Raw genomic sequence first — 24,233 nt, 5'->3', positions numbered from 1 at the left:
ATAATCATGTTTGAAGGGGAAAACAAAATCTTGACGCAATTTGCAGAAGTGGCATTCCAGCAAGTACAGAACCCATGTGGATAGAGATGGACGGTAATAAAGGATCAGTTACAAAGGGATAGTCAGACTAGTTCATAATGGAATGGGGATGGAGGCAGAAATATGCAAACAATTTATGGAAGTGAGTAAAATGACAGAATAGTAATCACGGGAGATTTCAGCTATCCTGAAGTTAATTAGTCAGAAATGGTAAAGAAGATAAGGGAATGCGGTTCCTACATCATGTACAGGAATCCTTTCTAACTCCGTATTTAAGAAACCCAAAAAGAGAGGATTCAAAGAACATACTCTACTGGGTCTAGTAATGGGGAATGAACCAGAGCAAATAAGAGAAGTGAAAGAAGGGGAACATCTAGGCAATAGTGATCACAGTATGATATGCTTTAAGATAATACTTGATTTAGACATGGGGTTGAATTTTCTGGCCCTGCCTGCTGGCAGGATCATCCATCCTGCCGATGGTGCCCCCCCCCCCCCCCCCCCCCCCCATGGCGGGTTCCCCAGCGATGTGGCCTGCGAACAACGCAAAATGCCATTGACATTGGCGGACTGTAAGTTCCCACCACTAGCCGATGACGAGCTGCCACCGGAAAACACGTGGCGGAGGGTTGGAAAATCCCACTCTCAGGCATGAGAAATACAAGGATAATTGTTTGGAATTTGAAGGGCTGAGACTAGAACTTGGGGAAAATACAATGGGCAACGATATTGGCAAACTGATGAAGGACAGAAACATAATCAAAGACCCCTCCCACCCGGGTTATTCTCTCTTCCAACTTCTTGGGCAGCACGGTAGCACAAGTGGTTAGCACTGTGGCTTCACAGCGCCAACGTCCCAGGTTTGATTCCCCGCTGGGTCACTGTCTCTGCGGAGTCTACTCGTTCTCCCCGTGTCTGTGTGGGTTTCCTCCGGGTGCTCTGGTTTCCTCCCACAGTCCAAAGACGTGCAGGTTACATGGATTGGCCATGATAAATTGCCCTTAGTGACCAAAAGGTTAGGATGGGTTATTGGGTTATGGGGATAGGGTGGAAGTAAGGGTCTAAGTGGGTCGGTGCAGACTCGATGGGCCGAATGGCCTCCTTCTGCACTGTATGTTCTATGTTCTTCCATCGGGCAGGAGATACAAAACATAGAACATAGAAAATACAGCACAGAACAGGCCCTTCGGCCCACGATATTGTGCCTGAGTCTGAGAAGACGGACTAACAGGTTCAGAAACAGTTTCTTCCCCGCTGTTAACCAGACTCCTGAATGACCCTCTTATGGACTGAACTGACCTTTTCACACATCTTCTCTACTGAGTAGTACTACACTCCGTATGCTTCACCCGATGCCTGTGTCTATGTATTTACATTGTGTATTTATGCATGTCCTATGTTTTTTTCATTTATGGAACGATCTGTCTGGACTGTATGCAGAACCATACTTTTCACTGTACCTCGGTACGCATGACAAATCAAAATCCAATCCATTTAAAATGGTGTTCTAACAAAACTTGGGAAACTATATTCTGCCAAAAAACACTAAACACTAATGAGCCACCATGGACCAATAAAAACATGAGGGAAAATTGAGGATAAAGAAAGAGGATTGGACATGATAAAATTGCCCCTTAGTGTCCGTGGATGTGCAGGTTCGGAAGAGTTATGGGGATAGGGCAGGGGAGTGGGCCGAGGTAGTGTGCTCTTTCAGAGGGTTGGTGCAACCGTGATGGACCGAATGGCCTCCTTCAGCACTAGGGATTCTGTATTAAGCGCATGGAAAGTCAAAGAGAGAGAAAGACAAGGAGAGAAGTCTAAAACACAATTAGCAAGGCGAAGATGAACTGAGAAATGTAATTAACAAAGAACATAATTTAACACTGCTGCCTCACGGCTTTGAGGTCCCGGGTTCGATCCCGGCTCTGGGTCACTGTCCGTGTGGAGTTTGCACATTCTCCCCGTGTCTGCGTGGGTCTCACCCCCACAACCCAAAGATGTGCAGGGTAGGCGGATTGGCCACGCTAAACTGCCCCTTAATTGGAAAAAATAATTGGGTACTCTAAATTTGTTTTAAAAAACATCATTTAAAAAAAGTAAAACATTACAAGGCCAATTTTTTCACAATAGGAAACTCGGAATGGTGCCACTGAAAAGGATGACAGGATAACATCTTTATTATTGTCACAAGTAGTCTTACATTAATACTGCAATGAAGTTACTGTGAAAATCCCCTAGTCGCCACATTCCGGCACCTGTTCGGGTCACAGAGGGAGAATTCAGAATGTCTAATTCACCTAACAGCACGTCTTTCAGGACTTGTGGGAGGAAACCGGAGCCCCCGGAGGAAGCCCACGCAGACACGGGGAGAACGTGCAGACTCCACATAGACAGTGACTCAAGCCAGGAATCGAACCCGGGACCCTGGTGCCGTGAAGCAACAGTGCTAACCACAGTCAGCAATAGTGAAATGGCAGAAATATGCTTCGATATTTACCAGAGAGATGGGATTAGAATTGATGCAAACCCATTTAAAATAAAAAGAAATGTTAAATACACTAATCAAACTCGGAGGATAAAAATTCCTGGTCTGAATAGATTGCATCATGCATTTTAAAAGAATCTAGAGAAGAGATAATAGAGGCACAATTCCACATATTTAATAATTCAATCGAAAAGGACATAGTGCCAGAGGCCTGTGCTTTGATGTCTCTTTAATGATACGTTGACCAAAACTGTACTCGGTACTCCCAAGTATTGTCCAACCATGTTGTCTAGCATTAGAAGCTAATATTCCGCTATTTAAAAAGGTAGATAGCACATGGCCAGAGAGCTATAGACCAGTCAGCTTAACATTGGTGGCAGAAAAAAATAATGGAATCTGACTAAAGGAGAAAATAGATCAGAAACTGTAAATATAACAGAATTATTAGCATGGATTTCAAAAGGGAAAGCTTTGCTTGCTCAATCTTTTTAAAAATATAAATTTAGAGTACCCAATTATTTTTTTCCAATTAAGGGGCAATTTAGCGTGGCCAATCCACCTACCCTGCACATCTTTGTGTTGTGGGGGTGAAACCCACGCACACACAGGGAGAATGTGCAAACTCCACATGGACAGTGACCCAGGTCCTCAACGCCGCAGGCAGCAGTGCTAACCACTGCGCCACCGTGCCGCCCAGCTTGCCCGATCTTATTGAATTCTTTGAAGAGGTAGGAGAGTGGACAATCTGTCTAAATTTTACAAACTTATAGAATGGGCCTACAATTGTCAAATGAATGGGCACTTTCAACCCAGGTAAGTGTGAGTATTGCATTTTGAAAATTAAGAAAACGAGGCCACACGAGGATTACTTGGAATCTAAATGGGGTAGAGAGCAAAGCAATCTTGCAATGCAAATACACAAATCACGAAAAATAACGACACAGATTAAGAAGGCCTTAAACAAGCCCAAGCACAAGGTTTTGTTTCCAGAGGGATAGAATTGAAAAGTAGAGCGGTTGTGCTAAACTTGCATTGAACCTTGGTTGGATCATACTTGGAGTACTCTGTGCACTTCTGGTCAATGTATTCTAAAAGGGGTATAGAAGTAGGATGCAGAAAGGATTTACAAGAGCGGCAAGGTTACACCCATCATGAAAGGAGGGCAGGCTGGGTTTATTTTCTCTTGGAAAGCGAAGGTTGAGGGATGGCCTAATGGAAGTCTTTAAAATCATGATTGGGTAAACATGGAGAGAGTCTTTCCACTTGTAGCAAAGATCAAATCCAGAGGATATCAATATAAGGTTTCACGAAGAAATCAAATGGGAAATTTGGAAGAAACTTATTTTAGCCAGAGAATGGTGAGACTGGAAATTGCCACCAAAGAGTCGTTGAGGTGAATAGTAGAAATGCATTTCAGGAGAGGCTGGATAAGTATATGAGGGAGAAGGGAATAGAGGGTTGTATTGGTCGAGTATGATGAGGAAGGAAAGGGGGAGGCCTGACTGGTTGGGCTGAATGGCCTTTTCCTGTGCAGTAAATTTGCTGTAACTCTACTTCATGACCCGGGGGGGGGGAGGTGTTGATGTGGTTCAATTGGTCTGAGGGTGGGGTGGTAGTCGTTGGCGAGTTGGGGGGGGTGTAGTCAGATGACGGCAGAGGGTGGTGGGTGCAGTGGTCCATACCATCGTCACGCAGCAGTTAAACGTGGTTTTAATTCTGCTAACTTTTCCTCGGTAACTATTCTGCTAAGAGAGTCGGAACCATCTGAAGTCTCCAATTTAAATCGGCGTATCTGATGGTTCCAGGCACAAGGTAATTGCCAATCGGAAGTGTAAATTCCCATGCCATGGGTCCCCTAGTGCAACGTCTGAGGTAATGTTTCTTCATGGAAAGTTGTTTGTTATGATGTTGAATCCCAAGTTTCTTTACCCGTCAGTCTGGCCTCAATAAAAGTCGAGATGGATTTGCAGGTACAATATTAGTTATTTTATTTAGCTTGCAAGCTTGATTCCTCTCACAGAAACATAGGACACATCCAGTCTCCTACATCCAGGAAAGCGAATGAACAAAGAGACAAAGGGATCTCTGCAAATCAATTCAAATGGTATCAGGTTTCACATACTCGACGCCCATAGGTCATCCTATATCCCTCCTGACCTGTTTCATCTATTCTGATTGGCTCACTTCCAATCCCTTCCTCTGGCCCTTATTATTCAGCATCACTCTCGTAGACACACTTCCTGCTTTTCCATGCGGTCTGAAATCCTTTGTCTGTGAACTAACCAGAATCAAAGTGGCCTATTTCTACATTACATTAACTAATATCTCTAAAGTAACTATTTTATATCACATTCGTCAATGACAGATTATAAAATAGCTCCATTACATTCTGAAGGCTGTCTATTTTTCCCAGGAATTAATGGTACAAAAGGCTAGTTAGAACATTACAGCGCAGTACAGGCCCTTCGGCCCTCGATGTTGCGCCGACCTGTGAAACCACTCTAAAGCCCATCTACACTATTCCCTTATCATCCATATGTCTATCTAATGACCATTTGAATGCCCTTAGTGTTGGCGAGTCCACTACTGTTTGCAGGCAGGGCATTCCACGCCCTTACTACTCTCTGAGTACAGAACCTACCTCTGACATCTGTCCTATATCTATCTCCCCTCAATTTAAAGGTATATCCCCTCGTGTTGTTCATCCTGCAACTCTGCCTTTTGCACTGGATATGAGAAAATGCATCCAGAGAAGATCTGAGTCGTGATGCTCACTGCCTTGATTATGCAGGGTTGCACAAATGTCTTTTCACTTCAGGATGCAGAGGAACCATTTCTGGCTTACAACAATTGCAAGTGGCTCAATTATATGTTTTACTGGAATGTTTGCAAACAGATTTAATAAGGTTTGCCAAAGCCTTCTTTGTAAAGGCTTTAAAAGTAACTGAAATCACAGAGCAATTTTCAAGAATTTTTTTTATGAGCAGTGTTTCCACGTACTGCCACCATTAACCAGTAATTGTCATGGAGGCGTGACAAGTTCAGAAAAAGTTTCAAATCATTTGTCCGCTGGCCATCGTTGCAAATTTAATGGTTCCTGCCATCATACCTGGGCGCCATATTGAAAAGGCACCCAACATCACTGACCCACTGTTGAAGAAAGAAGATGGATCTCGAGGAACACTCTAAAGCTGGAAGATGGACGTCCTCGATGACACTGAATCTGGAAGATCCTCCTGTGGATGTTCCCTCCACCCACTGCTGTGGTGTTCCAGGGTCCGGGACTGCTGGAGGCCTCCATCCCAAACTCCTGAGGCAGCCCCAGGTATTGTTCAGGTTAGTCCCAACATCTGCACGCCACCTTGTTCCAGATCTGTTCAGGATGGGCCTGTTTTCCTGCTGGCGCCGTGAAGATTTGGGAATGGTTAGAAGTTTCTGGTCAGGCCTTCATCTGCATCCCATTAGCGGGCTCGGTTCCCCAACCCGCTATGGTGGGCACCTGCGGAAGGTCCTGTGGGAAATTTGCACCGGTGTAAAACCAATTTTTGTGCCTCCTGCTGAAATCTTTCTCTCTCTCTCTCTCTCTCTCCTTTCTTTCTCTCTCTCTCTCTCTCTCTTTGTCTCTCGCTCTCTCTGTCTCTCTTTAGGACAAATACGGCAATTTTCGGGCACCTTGGATAACGAGAGATATTGTAGGCCTCGTCAAAAAGAAAAAGGAGGCATTTGTCAGGGCTAAAAGGCTGGGAACAGATCGAAGCCTGTGTGGAACATAAGGAAAGTAGGAAGGAACTTAAGCAAGGAGTCAGGAGGGCTAGAAGGGGTCACAAAAGTCATTGGCAAATAGGGTTAAGGAAAATCCCAAGGCTTTTTACACGTACATAAAAAGCAAGAGGGTAGCCAGGGAAAGGGTTGGCCCACTGAAGGATAGGCAAGGGAATCTGTGTGGAGCCAGAGGAAATGGGCAAGGTACTAAATGAATACTTTGCATCAGTATTCACCAAAGAGAAGAAATTGGTAGATGTTGAGTCTGGAGAAGGGTGTGTAGATGCCTGGGTCACATTGAGATCCAAAAAGACGAGGTGTTGGGTGTCTTAAAAAATATTAAGGTAGATAAGTCCCCAGGGCCTGGTGGGATCTACCCCAGAATACTGAAGGAGGCTAGAGAGGAAATTGCTGAGGCCTTGACAGAAATCTTTGGATCCTCACTGTCTTCAGGTGATGTCCCAGAGGATTGGAGAATAGCCAATGTTGTTCCTTTGTTTAAGAAGAGGAGCAAGGATAATCCAGGGAACTCCAGGCCGGTGAGCCTAACGTCAGTGGTAGGGAAATTACTAGAGAGAATTGTTCGAGACAGGATCTACTCCCATTTGGAAGCAAATGGACGTATTAGTGAGAGGCAGCATGGTTTTGTGAAGGGGAGGTCCTGTCTCACTAACTTGATAGAGTTTTTCGAGGAGGTCACAAAGATGATTGATGCAGGTAGGGCAGTGGATGTTGTCTATATGGACTTCAGTAAGGCCTTTGACAAGGTCCCTCATGGTAGACTAGTACAAAAGGTGAAGTCACACGGGATCAGGGGTGAGCTGGCAAGGTGGATACAGAACTGGCTAGGTCATAGAAGGCAGAGAGTAGCAATGAAAGGATGCTTTTCTAATTGGAGGGCTGTGACCAGTGGTGTTCCGCAGGGATCAGTGCTGGGACCTTTGCTCTTTGTAGTATATATAAATGATTTGGAGGAAAATGTAATTGGTCTGATTAGTAAGTTTGCAGATGACACAAAGGTTGGTGGAATTGCGGATAGCGATGAGGACTGTCAGAGGATACAGCAGGATTTAGATTGTTTGGAGACTTGAGCGGAGAGATGGCAGATGGAGTTTAATCCGGACAAATGTGAGGTAATGCATTTTGGAAGTTCTAATGCAGGTAGGGAATATACAGTGAATGGTAGAACCCTCAAGTGTAATGAAAGTCAGAGAGATCTAGGTGTACAGGTCCACAGGTCACTGAAAGGGGCAACACAGGTGGAGAAGGTAGTCAAGAAGGCATACGGCATGCTTGCCTTCATTGGCCGGGGCATTGAGTATAAGAATTGGCAAGTCATGTTGCAGCTGTATATTTCATTTCATTTCATATAGAACCTTATTTAGGCCACACTTGGAGTATAGTGTTCAATTCTGGTCGCCACACTACCAGAAGGATGTGGAGGCTTTAGAGAGGGTGCAGAAGAGATTTACCAGCATGTTGCCTGGTATGGAGGGCATTAGCTATGAGGAGCAGTTGAATAAACTCGGTTTGTTCTCACTGGAACGACGGAGGTTGAGGGGCGACCTGATAGAGGTCTACAAAATTATGAGGTGCATCGACAGAGTGGATAGTCAGAGGCTTTTCCCCAGGGTAGAGGGGCCAATTACTAGGGGGCATGGGTTTAAGGTGCGAGGGGCAAGGTTTAGAGGAGATGTACGAGGCAAGTTTTTTTACACAGAGTGTAGTGGGTGCCTGGAACTCGCTGCCGGAGGAGGTGGTGGAAGCAGGGACGATAGTGACATTTAAGGGGCATCTTGACAAATACATGAATAGGATGGGAATAGAGGGATACGGAGCCAGGAAGTGTAGAAGATTGTAGTTTAGTCGGGCAGCATGGTCGGCACGGGCTTGGAGGGCCGAAGGGCCTGTTCCTGTGCTGTACTTTTCTTTGTTCTTTGTTCTCTCTCTCTCTCTTTCTTCTCTCCCCCCACCCCCCAGCCCGCCATTGAGCCATTGTATCTGTCAACATGGTTATGGGAGAATTCCACCCATGATTAATTTGGCCATCCCTCATTTTGCTGCACACTTTCCTCTTCATTAGCTGCAGACAATCTGGGCACAATTACAATTGGTGAAAAGTATTTACAGTAGCATCTAATAATAATAGTATTTATTGTCACAAGTAGGCTTACATTGACACTGCAATGAAGTTACTGTGAAAAGCCCCTAGTCACCACATTCGCCTGTTCGGGTACACAGGGAGAATTCAGAATGTCCAATTCACCTAACAGCACGCCTTTGGACTGTGGGAGGAAACCGGAGCACCCGGAGGAAACCCACGCAGACACGGGGAGAACGTGCAGACTCCGCACAGACAGTGACCCAAGCCGGGAATCGAACGTGGGAACCTGGAGCTGTGAAGCAACAGTGCTAACCACTGTGCTACTGTGCCGCATCACCTTAATGCTTCCCATGCACTGGAAGTTGTCTCAAATTAACTTTACATTGTGAAGCAGAAACCGGATGGAATGCAAGTTGGGAAAGCCTGAGCGGATTGGAGGGGCACAAAGGCAGAATTGAACAGAAGGAATTTGGGGAGAGTTTGAAAGCACAAACCAAGCACAGTGACAGAGGGTGGGGAATGTCTTGCAGCCGCCATTGGTGTACCATGGGGTGAGGATTGATGTCTTATCAGAGGAGCAATGACTTTGCAAGGTCTTGTGCTGGAGAAGATTGATCATGCAGGTTTGAATAAACAAGTAGCAGGATCTTAGCAAGTCCACTGTGGCATGGGGAGTTACTGAAACCTTGAAAGGACGTGACTGATGAGAATGTGGACTGGAGGACCCATGTCTTGTCTTTCTGAATGAAGGTTGACTTTGGCTGGCCGAGAATTAGAGAAGTCTAGATTTGAGATGGTGAAGCCATGGACTGTAATTTCAGCAGCAAGAAAGAGGTACGGGTAGAGTTTGACAATGTTGTAGCGATGGATGAAAGTTGATATCTGTTAAAGTATTTCACTTTAAGGTTGAGCTTTCACTCATCCTGACCTCTCCCAAGTTGGCAGCTGGCGAGGTTGAGAGAGTCAAAGCCAGAAGGAGGTGCGTAACTGTTGTCCGGAACCCAAGAGAAAGATTTTCTTTTCCCCCTAGGTTTTCCACATCTACTTCAGTGGGTATTTGGAGTGTTAACAACCAATCCTTGGATCGATGGAAGAGGCTCAGGGATAAAGCAAATTGTTTCCATATATGGAGGCTGATTTGGTGATTCCAGTGATATCACCACCAAATGTAATGAATCATGTAAATAGGGAAGAGACCAAGGAGGAAGCCCTGGAATATGGCGGACTTAACCATGGACAGACATTGGAGGTGACACTGTTTCCATTGGATGGGGAGATATATTAAAGGAGTGATTAGGGGTGTCAGGCAGTGACTATGAAGAAAGACCTGGGGCTGGATTCTGCGGCTATGGCGGCAGGATCCGTCTGGTGTTACGACCAAAAAGTCGGCTTCGCCCCCGTACCGATACTCTGGGGGGCTAACGGCTGCGCCACGTAAAGCCCCGGCTTTACCTGCTGATACGGATGCAGAATGTCCGAGTCCGAGGCCACGCATGCGTACGGCGGCCTGTAGCAGCCACGCGTACAACATGGCCTGCTAAAAACTGCCCCCCCCCCCCCCTCACCACCCGTGGCCAGCCCTCACCAGGCCCCCCAGCTCCTGCCAAAGCCCCCCCCCCCCCGCCAGCGGAACCCCCCCACCGACTGGCAGCACTGGATACAGTCCGCAGCCGCCATGCGAGGTCTCTGAAACGTGAGAGTACACACGCCCCACGCTGTCGGCGCTTGGCCCATCGGAGGACGGCCTCAAGTGGCGAGGAGGAGTACACCTGTTTTTGAGGGGGCGGAGCATCGTAAAAACAGCGCCGCCCCCAACTCCCGTGTAAAAATGGATTCTCCGGCCGAACGCGATTTTGGCTTCGGCGATCGGAGAATCCAGCCTCTTGAATCACAGTGGAGATATATAAGGTATCAATCTCATTGTATGTGGCAGCTGAAAGGGGGAAAGAATTTGTATTTCAATCGTATCTTTCATAACACAAAGTACTCAGCAAATGAATTTAGAAGTGCAAATGTAGCAGTTTGCTCGCAGCAAGGTCCCACAAACAGTTAATGCATTTTGATGGTGTTGGTTGAGGGACGAATTTGGCCAGGAAAACTCAAAGTGATTATGCTATCATAGAGGAGGATAATTAGAGTAGGGATCTGCTGATTATTTGAATTGTGGCATTTAAGAGTCAACTACATTTGCTGTGGGTCTGGAAGTCACATGTTGGCCAGACCAGGTAAGGACAACAGATTTCCTAGCGAACCTGATGGGTTTTTATGTCAATCGATGTTCACCGTCTTTGAATTCCAGATTTTTTATACTGAATCCAAATTTCACCATCTGCCGTGGTGGGATTTGCACCCAGGTCCCCTTTCTCGAAGAGTCCAGTAACGTCACCATCCCCCCATTGTTCAGATTGGTAATTGCAATAGCAATTTCAAAGATCTAATTCTTGTCCGAGCCCTCATCACTGTTCCCCACTTGAGATTGTAGGCAGGGAACCTACTTGGTTAATAGGATAAATCCACAGGAGAACAGTGGAGTGGGATTCATTGGATAGCTCTGGTAAAGGGTCACCATTGGCATGATAGGTTGATTGGCCTCCTTCTGTGCTTTTAAAAAAATAATTTGGAGTACCCAATTCATTTTTTCCAATTAAGGGGCAACTTAGCGTGGCCAATCCACCTGGCACTCTATGGCATGGTTTTATTGGTATCGTTGGTTCCATGTACGAATCTCTTGCACGAATCGCGATTTGGATGCACGTTCTGGTCGCACCTTGCACCCGAAGAGCATCTTTTTATTTTTTGATCTGATTGTAACTGCGGTCATCCCAATAGTGGAATTTATTTCCAATGCAGACCATCGCTAAGATAGAATAGCTGCTATGCAGAATGTAGCTGTTCGAAGCTTTGGAGTTTTCAGATCTGAATTTTCTACACCTCTGCCTGAATGGTGTATACTGGCCAAAAGCATTTTGAATTCCTTCACTTAAATCTAAGATCCTGAAACTAGGCCATGCAAAACATTGAAATGAAAGCAAAAGACTGGTATATTAGGGAGATCTTGCTCTGGTTGTATTAGTATATGCTTTGTAAATTTGCAGTACACTAAAGATGCCAGTGATAGGAAGGATATAGAACTATAGAATTCCTACAGTGCAGAAAGAGGTCATTCGGCCCGTCGAGTCTGAACCGGCCTTCTGAAAGAGCACCCCCCCCCGAGACCTACTCCCCTGCCCTATCCCTGTAACCCCACCAAACCTGCACATCTTTGGACTGTGGGAGGAAACCGGAGCACCCAGCGGAAACCCACGTAGACACAGGGAGACCGTGCAGACTCCGCACTGACAGTCACCTGAGGTCGGAATTGCTAGAATTACCATAAAATTATATTTTATAGAAATTGGAAGCCATTCAGCCAATTGCACATGTGCCAGTGCTCGCACCTCGAAGGAAGCTATCTTTTCCAACCCCATACAAAGAACAAAGAAATGTACAGCACAGGAACAGGCCCTTCGGCCCTCCAGGCCCGTGCCGACCATGCTGCCCGACTAAACTACAATCTTCTACACTTCCTGGCTCCGTATCCCTCTATTCCCATCCTATTCATGTATTTGTCAAGATGCCCCTTAAATGTCACTATCGTCCCTGCTTCCACCACCTCCTCCGGTAGCGAGTTCCAGGCACCCACTACCCTCTGCGTAAAAAACTTGCCTCGTACATCTACTCTAAACCTTGCCCCTCTCACCTTAAACCTATGCTCCCTAGTAATTGACCCCTCTACCCTGGGGAAAAGCCTCTGACTATCCACTCTGTCTATGCCCCTCATGATTTTGTAGACCTCTATCAGGTCGCCCCTCAACCTCCTTCGTTCCAGTGAGAACAAACCGAGTTTATTCAACCGCTCCTCATAGCTAATGCCGTCCATACCAGGCAACATTCTGGTAAATCTCTTCTGCACCCTCTCTAAAGCCTCCACATCCTTCTGGTAGTGTGGCGACCAGAATTGAACACTATACTCCAAGTGTGGCCGATCTAAGGTTCTATACAGCTGCAACATGACTTGCCAATTCTTATACTCAATGCCCCGGCCAATGAAGGCAAGCATGCCGTATGCCTTCTTGACTACCTTCTCCACCTGTGTTGCCCCTTTCAATGACCTGTGGACCTGTACTCCTAGATCTCTTTGACTTTCAATACTCGAGGGTTCTACCATTCACTGTATATTCCCTACCTGCATTAGACCTTCCAAAATGCATTACCTCACATTTCTCCGGATTAAACTCCATCTGCCATCTCTCCGCCCAAGTCTCCAAACAATCTAAATCCTGCTGTATCCTCTGACAGTCCTCATCGCTATCCGCAATTCCACCAACCTTTGTGGCGTCTGCAAACTTACTAATCAGACCAGTTACATTTTCCTCCAAATCATTTATATATACTACAAACAGCAAAGGTCCCAGCACTGATCGCTGTGGAACACCACTGGTCACAGCCCTCCAATTAGAAAAGCATCCTTCCATTGCTACTCTCTGCCTTCTATGACCTAGCCAGTTCTGTATCCACCTTGCCAGCTCACCCCTGATCCCGTGTGACCTTTTGTACTAGTCTACCATGAGGGACCTTGTCAAAGGCCTTACTGAAGTCCATATAGACAACATCCACTGCCCTACCTGCATCAATCATCTTAGTGACCTCCTCGAAAAACTCTTATCAAGTTAGTGAGACACGACCTCCCCTTCACAAAACCATGCTGCCTCTCACTAATACGTCCATTTGCTTCCAAATGGGAGTAGATCCTGTCTCGAACAATTCTCCAGTAATTTCCCGACCACTGAAGTAAGGCTCACCGGCCTGTAGTTCCCTGGATTATCCTTGCTACCCTTCTTAAACAGAGGAACAACATTGGCTATTCTCCAGTCCTCCGGGACATCCCCTGAAGACAGTGAGGATCCAAAGATTTCTGTCAAGGCCTCAGCAATTTCCTCTCCAGCCTCCTTCAGTATTCTGGGGTAGATCCCATCAGGCCCTGGGGACTTATCTACCTTAATATTTTTTAAGACACCCAACACCTCGTCTTTTTGGATCTCAATGTGACCCAGGCTATCTACACACCCTTCTCCAGACTCAACATCTACCAATTTCTTCTCTTTGGTGAATACTGATGCAAAGTATTCATTTAGTACCTCGCCCATTTCCTCTGGCTCCACACATAGATTCCCTTGCCTATCCTTCAGTGGGCCAACCCTTTCCCTGGCTACCCTCTTGCTTTTTATGTACGTGTAAAAAGCCTTGGGATTTTCCTTAACCCTATTTGCCAATGACTTTTCGTGACCCCTTCTAGCCCTCCTGACTCCTTGCTTAAGTTCCTTCCTACTTTCCTTATATTCCACGCAGGCTTCGTCTGTTCCCAGCCTTTTAGCCCTGACAAATGCCTCCTTTTTCTTTTTGACGAGGCCTACAATATCTCTCGTTATCCAAGGTTCCCGAAAATTGCCGTATTCCGTATTCCCATGTTCCGTACACTTTTACATTATCCCTTTTGAAATGCTGATTCAATCCTCCCTTTTAAATTACCTGACCCCTGCCTCAATAGAAACTTTCAGGAAAGCATTCCATGTTCTAATAACTCTGAGTGATCAAATTTGTTCCAATTCTAGCTTTGCTGTCCTCGCTAAACTGGGACCAGCTTCATTTTTGGGTGTGATTTCTCTCCACCCCCCCCCCCCCCGCCCCCCCCCCAAACCGCCAGAACCCCAGCGACAAAGGGTGCGAACAGCGGGAAACCCCGTTGATAACGGCGGGATTGGAAGATCGCAGCAGTGGACAACCAGTGTCGAAGATAGACTTCGGCAGACACCCTCTGAGATATATTGTTCCTGGCTCCGATAAAGTGGCGACACCTACCAGTGCTGAACTGCCAATCTGTTGTGTCTGAATTGATTTGCAATCTTTCTGGACATATACAATCCTTGCAATGGGCATTGCACCTCGTCTAGGGTCGATATTGAATACTGCCATTTGGTGTTGCTGAGGAAATAATAATTGAAACGTGATACATGACAGAACAGGTACCGCAGCAGGTTGGTTGAGTTAACAAGGTGCAATGGGTTTGCAGGCAGCACAAACATCAAGTGCAGTCTGCCCCAGTGCCAGTGTAAATTAACTGTGTGGCGTGGTACTCAGCACTTTAATTCCTGACCTGAGTGAGTTGGTCTCATGGAGGGTTCCAATTTTTCTCTGTGGGCGGAATCTTCCCAAAATTGTACAGAGTGCTGGATCTGGGGAGGTGGTTTCGCAAACGCCTTTTCCTGCCTGATTAAACAGCACTCTGTGCAATTCCAGAGTGCTGCCGAGGATCACACAGGCAGGGGAGGGGGGCGGGGGGGGGGGGGGGGGGGGGGAGTAGTGGCTGGGGTGCCTAATCACGGCCGATAAAGCCGGGATTCTGAGATAAGGGCGCTCCGATCCCAAAGTTTCAAATAAGGCCCCCCCCCCCAAAAAAATGGGAGATTACCCCCCCCCCCCTGGTCTCGAGCATCCCCAGGCAGCCACCCCCCCCCCCCCCCCCCCCCCAGGGTGTCATCAGGGTCTCCCCGTCACTGAAGCAGGGTTACCCAACCCCCAGCCAGAACCCTATTGGCACTCCCCATCATGTGCCTGCTTGGCACTGCTGAGGTGCCAGGGGTCAATATCAGCCTTGCCCCTCAACCCCAGCTGCGCCTCAGGCTGGGTCATCATGACCATTTTTTGCTTTTGAAAAGTAGTCGTGATTCGCGCCAGTGTGACGCCACACCGCCTGGGGGTGGGGGAAGGATACATCATGGGTGGACTCCACGGCGCAAAGCCGTTTAATTACATTAAAATTTATTCAAATTCATTGAACGAGGGCATAAATCTAATCAAATCGAGATCTCCCTGGCACAAATCCCACTCTGACCCTATCACAAGATTTAGCAGCGATAACGGGATTTGCGCCCGCTGCAAACGGGGCTAGATCTCGCCGTGCGATTCTGGTCGAGAAAGCGAGCTCTCACTCCCAATTGCTAAAGGGAGTGACTCCTGCGAGAGAGTGCATGTTGGATCATGTGTGATACCCTCAGCATTTGAATGACCAGTTGAGACTCACTGTTTAGGCTCCGACATGAAGTGGCAACCAGTTGCGCAAGGCACCGTGGGGAAGGTGCATTTGTGCAATTGTACCCCAGCAAGACCTGGACAAAACTGGCATAAAATAAAATATAGCAGGTAAAACAAAGTGCCCTGGCACAAGGACATTTGGCTATGTGGCTCTTCATTTTCTGCTCTGTGTAGAAAAATGTCTCCTGCATGATATTTATCGCTTTCCCTTCACTGGTAGTTTGCTGAAAAAGTTATTTGCTGCAATAAAAGACACAATAAGTCAGCCCGAAGTTATTCAGCTGTGATTTGCCCATAATTTCCGAGTTGACTCTGCTACGTCAATGCTGCCAACTTTCTGACTGGATCGATGCGGCTGATATGTGAAGTGTTTCCTACCCCATATCCCATAGTGTTTATTCCTTGAAACCATCCATTACTCGATCACAGCAGCCTCTGTTCTCGAGTTAAGATAAAGCTATTCCACAGTCTCAGTTAGCCCTTTTCTAATTACCCTGGAGACTCAAGTTATTCTCTTAAACACACAAGTTAAGGCTTGGCCAGCATCTTTTCCCACAGTCAGAGTAAGGAATAATAATCTCCAAAACTGTCGTTAATTAGTGTCGACCCAGCATCAGAGGGCCAAAAAAAAGGTATTTTTTCTTCCTTAAAATAATTTAAGCAACCACATTGTTGGATCTAATGGAGTGTGCTGCAAAGGATTTGCAACCCTGCTACCAAAACTAGTTAATCAGCAGCCTTATTTTGCACATTGTACCAGTACAGTGTAGGAGATGGTGTCTTAACGGGACACAAATAAGATCAAGACAGCACGATTAAAAAAAATGCAAATGCTTGAAATTCACAAAAGGTCAATATCTGAGCAGAGAAACTGACAGGGTCACATTTCGGGTCATTGTCAGATCCTTTGTCAGAATTGATTTGCCTGATGCCGTTGATTTTAAGGGATCTGCAAATACATATGAAGTCAAGCTTTGATGATTAAATCAATATTTCTTTCCTGATTCATTTAATGCATTGGTGATAGAAGCAACTAGAAACACATGACAGACCCGTGACTAGTACTCCACCACAGCGTTATTAAGCTTAAAATCTTCAATGACAGAATCTATAGCTGCTTTCATATTGTACCATGCTGTGCGAATGCTGCTGGCTGCTGACACGCGTGTCTTGCATGTCACTCTCCCCCTCCCTCCCATTCCCTTCCTCTTACTTTGAAGTCTTTGTACGTTCTTGAGAATTGCCAACAATGGTGTTAAAAGTTAATGAGGTAAACGCTGTATAAAATGACAACATGGAGGTAGCAGCCATATGTAGATTTTTCCGGTTCGGGCACAAGAAAATGCGACTTGGGTAAGCAGTGATAATTGGCCTGTTATTTCTTTCAAGCAACAGTAATTGTTTCTTTCCCTTCAGTTTCTGGATTTTGCAAACTTCATCCATGAGCTGTTTTGGATGTTACTGCTTGGAATTGTGCTGAACTAACCAATAGGGACTCATTGGGCGGAAATTTCCCAGGTTCTGAGTGAACCGGCGTGTAGCTCTCTAGCTGTACAGCCACGTTTTAACCCAGTTGAGCCACTCTGGGTTGGGGGGTGGGGAGGGGGGGGGGGGGGGGGGGGGTTGCAGAAATTTAAGGGGCGTGGTTTACACCATCACTGTGGCGGGGTGAAGCCTGATGAAGCCGGCGCCACAGAGATCACCATTTAAAAATGGTGCCCTGATCACAAAAAATACCTCCCCTTCCCCCCCATCACCAGCATCAGGGGCTCCTCTCTCTCCCACCACCATCGGGGATTCGGTAATGAGATTAAAATGTATGAAAATCAATTAAAATGAGTTTCTCGCCCTTTGTGGGCGTGAACGTTGTTACGTTACAGGCGAGGGACGTGGAAAATCGTTAAGCGGGATCTCATTTCCCGATTCTTGCGAGAGTTAGCACCCGCGTTGCTGTTCTCGTTGACGGCAGACGCGATTGCAAATACGCCTCCATTTTGTTTTTTGCTCCTATGCTTTTTCCTCTCTTTGGGACAAGTTCCTGCTTCCACTGAGCACTTTAAGCACTTTATGTCTCCTTGCCTGTGGCAAGACCAAGATTGGGAATTCACCATATGAGGAATTGCAACATCAGTGTGGTGCATGATTTCTCCTGTTAATCTAATCAAAATACAATGAAGAAACAAAGCATCTTTTAATGTTGAATCAAACACGGCCGTTCTGGAACTCCCAAAAGTAACTTGGTGGGCAAATGCACCATGTGGTGTGGTACCAACCTTCACAGACCAGGAAGGCTGCTGCATCAATCTTTGGGTTGCGCTGAATGCGCCGACGAGGTGGGAACCGCTTTAGTTACTTTGAGTTTTAATTTTTGGGAAGGGAAAAATCATTCTGTTTGTGACTCCTGAAACCACACCCTGTCTGCAGGAAAGGGCTCAGCTGTGATCCTTACAATTCAGAATTGTACACCAAGCAGCTTGGAAGAGGCACTGGAGAGCTGCTTGTGCCTACAGAGTGGTATCCAAGTTTGGAAGGGATGGAGGGATGGATGGGTCAGGTGTCGGGGCGGGGGGGGGGGGGGGGGTGGGGGCGGAATGGGGAGGTCTATTTTTTTAATAAAAGTGGGACAGCATTTAGATTGGTGTGCAGGCCAGAGAGTGGCGAATGGCAATTTTGTGTTCTGGGAAGCTTGAAAGTGTGCTTCGAGTGTGCTGTGGAGTGATAAACCGTTCTGTCTGCCACAGAATGACACTTAAGTTATGAACATACATAGAACATACAGTGCAGAAGGAGGCCGTTCGGCCCATCGAGTCTGCACCGACCCACTTAAGCCCTCACTTCAACCCTATCCGCTTAACCCAATAAACCCGCCAACCTTTTTTGGACACTAAGGGCAATTTAGCATGGCCAATACACCTATCCTAACCTTATGATGCTCATTTGGTGACCTGGTGCAGGCACGATGGGCTGAATGGCCTCCTACACCGTAACAATTCTGTGACAATCACTTGATGGCAGTACAGAGGTCAATTGGAGCATTTGGATGTGTCAACCCCATTCCTACATGAGGATGAATGATGTGAGGGTCCCGAGGCTATTCGAATTGTGCATTTTGATAGCAACACTGGTTGTTTGGGTCACGCATGTGTGGTTCCTTTTCTCCCTCCTTAAGAGTGCACAAATAGATCAGGGTGGCCGTGCAGTTCTTCACCATCTTTGTGTCTTCATTTACTTTCAGAAAAAAGGAGGAAGGATGCTGTTGCAGCTGCTACCTGTCTCACTGAAGCACTGGTGGATCATCTGAATGTTGGGTGGGTATTTGCTTTATCAGTGATCGAAAACAAAAAGAAGCAGAAAACATTTATCCTTTGTCCAGTTCTTCAGAATTTATGAAGAGGTAGCTACATTTCTGTACATATTTATATGCGAGGTGTTTCTTACTCCTTCGGTATGACAATGTAGTAAGATTTTCCTGACAGCCTTATTTGTTAAAAGTGTTCAAATCGCCCACGATAATTACAGGAGGAGAATAGTCTGATTGCCCCAAGGCAGGATTAGGCTCTGCTCTAGATACTGTTTAGACAGAACCAGTAATTTGTACTCCGAGTTTAAGCCTTTTTCACTTGCACACTAATCCTTATAGTTTGTAAAAAGCCGAAGGCCATCTGTAAAATATGTAAGCATAAAATCCTCCCAAGCTGAGGAGCTGTGCTTGAAAATAGACATGTGTAAATTTTCAAGTTGTCATCAGTAAACCCACATAGGGTGTACTATCAACACCTTCCAGGGGTGTGTTTGGGCCATTTTTTTCAGCCACTCCCTGTCCCGTTTATGAGGTAGCTGGCGTTTGAAAATGGCAGGGAAACCGTGACCGTTTCTTGAGCCCTCGAGGCCTGCCAGGCATGGATTTTCAGACAGGTCCATAAATGGATGCTCAGCGCTCCTGTCCGAAACGGGTGTGACGCTGCGAGCGCAAATCGGAGTCCTTTGCTATTTCTTGAACTCCGTTCACAATTTTCCAGAATAAAACGCATTGGATCATTTTTTGTTGGGCCAGGAAGAGTGGGAATGTTGTTACTCACCTCAGCACGGTACCACAGTGGTTAGCACTGTTGCTTCACAGCTCCAGGATTCCACATTCGATTCCCGGCTTGGGTCACTGTCTGTGCAGAGTCTGCACGTTCTCCCCATTCTCTCCCTTACAAACAATAACCCCCCCCCCAGGTTGCTGCTGCTGCTGACCGACCTTCCTCTAACACTCCGCGAGATAGTCTAGGAACGGTTGCCACCGCCTGTAGAACCCCTGCGCAGACCCTCTCAAAGCAAACTTAATTCTCTCCAACTTTATGAACCCAGCCATATCATTTATCCAGGCCTCCAGGCTAGGGGGCTTCGCCTCCTTCCACATTAGCAAGATCCTTCGTCGGGCTACTAGGGATGCAAAGGCCAGAATGCCGGCCTCTTTCGCCTCCTGCACTCCCGGTTCGTCCACTACTCCAAATATTGCTAGCCCCCAGCTTGGCTTGACCCGGACTTTCACCACCTGAGATATTGCTCCCGCCACTCCTCTCCAGAACCCCTCCAGTGCCGGACATGACCAAAACATATGGACATGGTTCGCCAGGCTCCCCAAGCACCTTCCACATCTGTCCTCTACCCCAAAGAACCTGCTCAACCTTGCCCCCGTCATGTGAGCTCTGTAAACCACCTTAAATTGTATCAGGCTGAGCCTGGCACACGAGGAGGAGGAATTAACCCTACCTAGGGCATCAGCCCACAAACCTTCCTCGATCTCTTCCCCCAGCTCCTCCTCCCATTTACCCTTCAACTCTTCTACCAGCGCTTCCCCCTCTTCTTTCAACTCCTGGTGTATTTCCGACACCTTGCCCTCCCCGACCCATACACCCAAGATCACCCTGTCTTGAATTTCTTGGGCCGGGAGCAATGGGAATTCCCTCACCTGTCGCCTCACAAAAGCCCTCACCTGCATATATCTAAAGGCATTTCCCGGGGGTAACTCGAACTTCTCCTCCAGTGCCCCTAGACTCGCAAACGTCCCATCGATGAACAGGTCCCCCATTCTTCTAATCCCCACCCGATGCCAGCTCTGGAACCCCCCCGTCCATCTTCCCCGGGACAAACCGGTGGTTACCCCTGATCAGGGACCACACCGATGCTCCCATTGCACCCCTGTGCCGTCTCCACTGGCCCCAGATCCTTAGCGTTGCTGCCACCACCGGGCTCGTGGTATACTTTGACGGCGAGAGCGGCAGCGGTGTCGTCACCAACCCTCCCCCCAGGCTCGTTCCTTTACAGGACGCCATCTCCATCCTCTTCCATGCCGCCCCCTCTCCCTCCATAACCCACTTGCGGATCATCGCCACATTTGCTGCCCAGTAGTAGCTCCCCAGGTTTGGCAGCGCCAACCCTCCTCGGTCCCTACTGCATTCCAGGAACCCTCTCCTTACCCTCGGGGTATTGTTCTTCAAACACAAACCCCATAATACTCCTACGTACTCTCTTAAAAAAGGCCTTAGTGATCACGATGGGAAGGCGCTGAAACACAAACAGAAACCTCGGAAGGACCACCATTTTGACCGACTGCACCCTACCCGCCAGCAAAAGCGGTAACATGTCCAATCTTTTGAAATCCTCCTCCATTTGCTCCACCAGCCTCGTCAGATTCAGTTTATGTAGGGCCCCCCAACTCCTGGCTATCTGGATCCCCAGATACCGAAAACTCCCCTCCGCCCTCCTCAGCGGTAGGTCCCCTATCCCTCTTTCTTGGTCCCCCGCCTGTAATACAAAGAGCTCACTCTTCCCTACATTGAGCTTATAGCCCGAAAACTCCCCAAACTCCCTTCGAGTCTGCAGACCTCCACCATCCCCTCCATTGGATCCGCCACGTACAGCAACAGGTCATCCGCATATAGCGACACCCGGTGCTCTTCTCCCCCTCGGACCACCCCCCTTCATTTATTAGACTCCCTCAATGACATGGCCAATGGTTCGATCGCCAATGCGAACAACAGGGGGGACAGGGGGCACCCCTGCCTCGTCCCTCGGTACAGTCGAAAGTACTCTGACCTCCGCCGGTTCGTCACTACACTCGCCACCGGGGCTCTGTAAAGGAGCTTAGCCCAACTGATAAACCCTCCCCCGAACCCAAACCTACGCAGCACCTCCCAGAGGTACTCCCACTCTACTCGGTCAAAGGCCTTCTCCGCGTCCATAGCTGCCACTATCTCCGCCTCTCCCTCCTCCGATGGCATCATCATCACGTTTAAGAGCCGCCGCACGTTAGTGTTTAATTGCCTGCCCTTTACGAATCCCGTCTGGTCTTCATGGATCACCCCCGGGACACAGTCCTCAATCCTCGTGGCCAGCACTTTTGCCAGCAACTTTGCATCCACATTAAGGAGCGAGATCAGCCTGTACGATCCACATTGCTGTGGGTCCTTGTCCCGCTTTAGGATCAAAGAAATTGTCGCTTCCGACATTGTCGGAGGCAGTGTCCCCTCCTCTCTTGCCTCATTAAAGGTCCTCACTAATAGCGGGGCCAACAGGTCTACGTACTTCCTGTAGAACTCCACCGGGAACCCGTCCGGTCCAGGGGCCTTCCCCGCCTGCATACTCCCCAAACCCTTGCTCAGCTCCTCCAACCCAATTGGTGCCCCCAAACCAGCCACCTCTTGCTCCTCCACCCTCAGGAATCTCAGCCGGTCTAGGAATCGTCTCGTCCCCTCTTCCCCCGCTGGGGGCTGGGATCTGTACAGCTCTTCATAAAAGGCCTTGAATACCTTGTTTATTTTCGTCGCACTCCGAACCGTGGCACCCCTTCCATCTCTGACTCCCCCTATTTCCCTCGCTGCCATCCTCTTACGGAGCTGGTGTGCCAGCATCCAACTAGCCTTTTCCCCATACTCGTAGGTCACCCCATGTGCTTTCCTCCACTGTGCCTCCGCCTTCCCTGTCGTCAACAGGTCAAACTCCGTCTGGAGCCATCGTCTTTCCCCAAGTAATCTTTCCTCCAGGGCCTCTGCGTATCTCCTGTCCACTCTCAAAATCTCCCCCACTAACCTCTCCCTTTCCATGCCCTCTGTCTTCTCTCTATGAGTCCTGATGGAGATTAGCTCTCCCCTGATCACCGCCTTCAACGCCTCCCATACCACACCCATCTGCACCTCCCTGTTGTCGTTGGCCTCCAAGTACCTTTCGATACACCCCCTCACCTTCCCACACACCACCTCGTCCGCCAGCAGTCCCACATCCAGCCACCACAGCGGGCGTTGGTCCCTCTCCTCTCCCAGCTCCAGTTCCACCCAGTGCGGGGCATGGTCCGAAACGGCTATAGCCGAATACTCCGTCCCCTCCACCCTCGGGATGAGCGCCCTGCCCAGAACAAAAAAATCTATCCGGGAGTAGGCTTTGTGTACATGGGAGAAGAAAGAAAATTCCCTGGCCTGCGGCCTTGCAAACCACCATTGGTCTACTCCCCCCATCTGATCCATAAACCCCCTCAGTACCTTGGCCGCCGCCGGCCTCTTTCCAGTCCTTGATTTGGAGCGGTCCAGTGCTGGATCCAACACTGTATTGAAGTCCCCTCCCATTATCAGGCCTCCTATCTCCAGGTCCGGAATACGCCCCAAGATGCGCTTCATGAATCCTGCATCATCCCAGTTCGGGGCGTATACGTTTACCAACACCACCCACGTCCCTTGCAGCCTACCGCTCACCATTACATATCGCCCTCCATTGTCCACTACGATAGTCTTGGCCTCAAATGACACCCGCTTTCCCACCAATGTTGCCACCCCTCTATTCTTCGCGTCCAGTCCCGAGTGGAATACCTGTCCTACCCATCCCTTTCTTAGCCTGACCTGGTCCGCCACCTTCAGGTGTGTCTCTTGGAGCATGACTAGCCATCTAATTTTCTGGTCCAGTCCCGTGTCCACGCCTCCCTTGCCCTCCAGTCCCCCAGACGGGGGACTCCTGCCCCGACCACCTCTTCTGTGTCCCTTTCGGCCAGTGCAGCAGCAACCCTTTCCCCCCCCCGCTAGACCCCTGTCTAGCTTTTTTGCTCCCCCCATGTCACTCCCGTAAGTCAACTGACACCTGCTGACCCCGGCTTCCCCCGCCGTCCCATTGACCTCCTCGTGTGGGAGTCCCCCAATCTATCTGCGTTCCTTCGTGCCCCTCCCCGCCTTTCTTCCCGCGCGCGAGAAAAACCCCGCGCTTTCCACTGCTCACTCCGCCCCCTCTGGCGCAGCTCCTGTCGCGGCCTTGTCTCTCTCCCCCAGACCATGTAACATTCCTGCACGTGGTTGACCCCCTATATGCACCAACCATCACACATCAAACCCCAAAACATCCCCCCACCCTCACAAACCCTCAGTTGGAGTCCAACTTTTCGGTTTGAATAAAGGTCCACGCCTCTTCAGGCGTTTCGAAGTAATAGTGTTGGCCCTTGTATGTGACCCACAGTCGCGCTGGCTGCAGCATTCCAAATTTCACTCCTTTTCGGTGCAACACCGCTTTGGCCCGGTTGAACCCGCTCACCGCTTTGCAACCTCCGTGCTCCAGTCCGGGTATATTCGGATCTCTGCATTGTCCCACTTACTGCTTCGCTCCTCCTTGGCTCATTTCAGGACCCACTCTCTGTCCGTGAACCGGTGAAACCTCACCACCATCGCCCTTGGCGGCTCATTTGCCTGG

The 24,233-nt window shown here is 48.2% G+C and overlaps 1 protein-coding gene across 2 annotated transcripts in view; it reads left to right on the top strand.

Moving 5' to 3' along the window:
- LOC140405364 (biogenesis of lysosome-related organelles complex 1 subunit 1-like) overlaps window positions 1-24,233 on the top strand; it is a 127,513-nt gene that overhangs the window by 3,189 nt on the left and 100,091 nt on the right. For both annotated transcript variants that reach the window (XM_072493681.1, XM_072493682.1), the window contains exon 2: window positions 18,757-18,829. In XM_072493681.1, coding sequence (XP_072349782.1) covers window positions 18,757-18,829 — 73 coding nt within the window. The remainder of the gene's footprint in view (window positions 1-18,756; window positions 18,830-24,233) is intronic.

The sequence above is a fragment of the Scyliorhinus torazame genome, chromosome X, assembly GCF_047496885.1.
Source record: "Scyliorhinus torazame isolate Kashiwa2021f chromosome X, sScyTor2.1, whole genome shotgun sequence".
Classification (NCBI taxonomy): Eukaryota; Metazoa; Chordata; class Chondrichthyes; order Carcharhiniformes; family Scyliorhinidae; genus Scyliorhinus; species Scyliorhinus torazame.
Note: the sequence above shows the minus strand (reverse complement) of the source record. Positions and strands in the feature narration are given on the sequence as shown.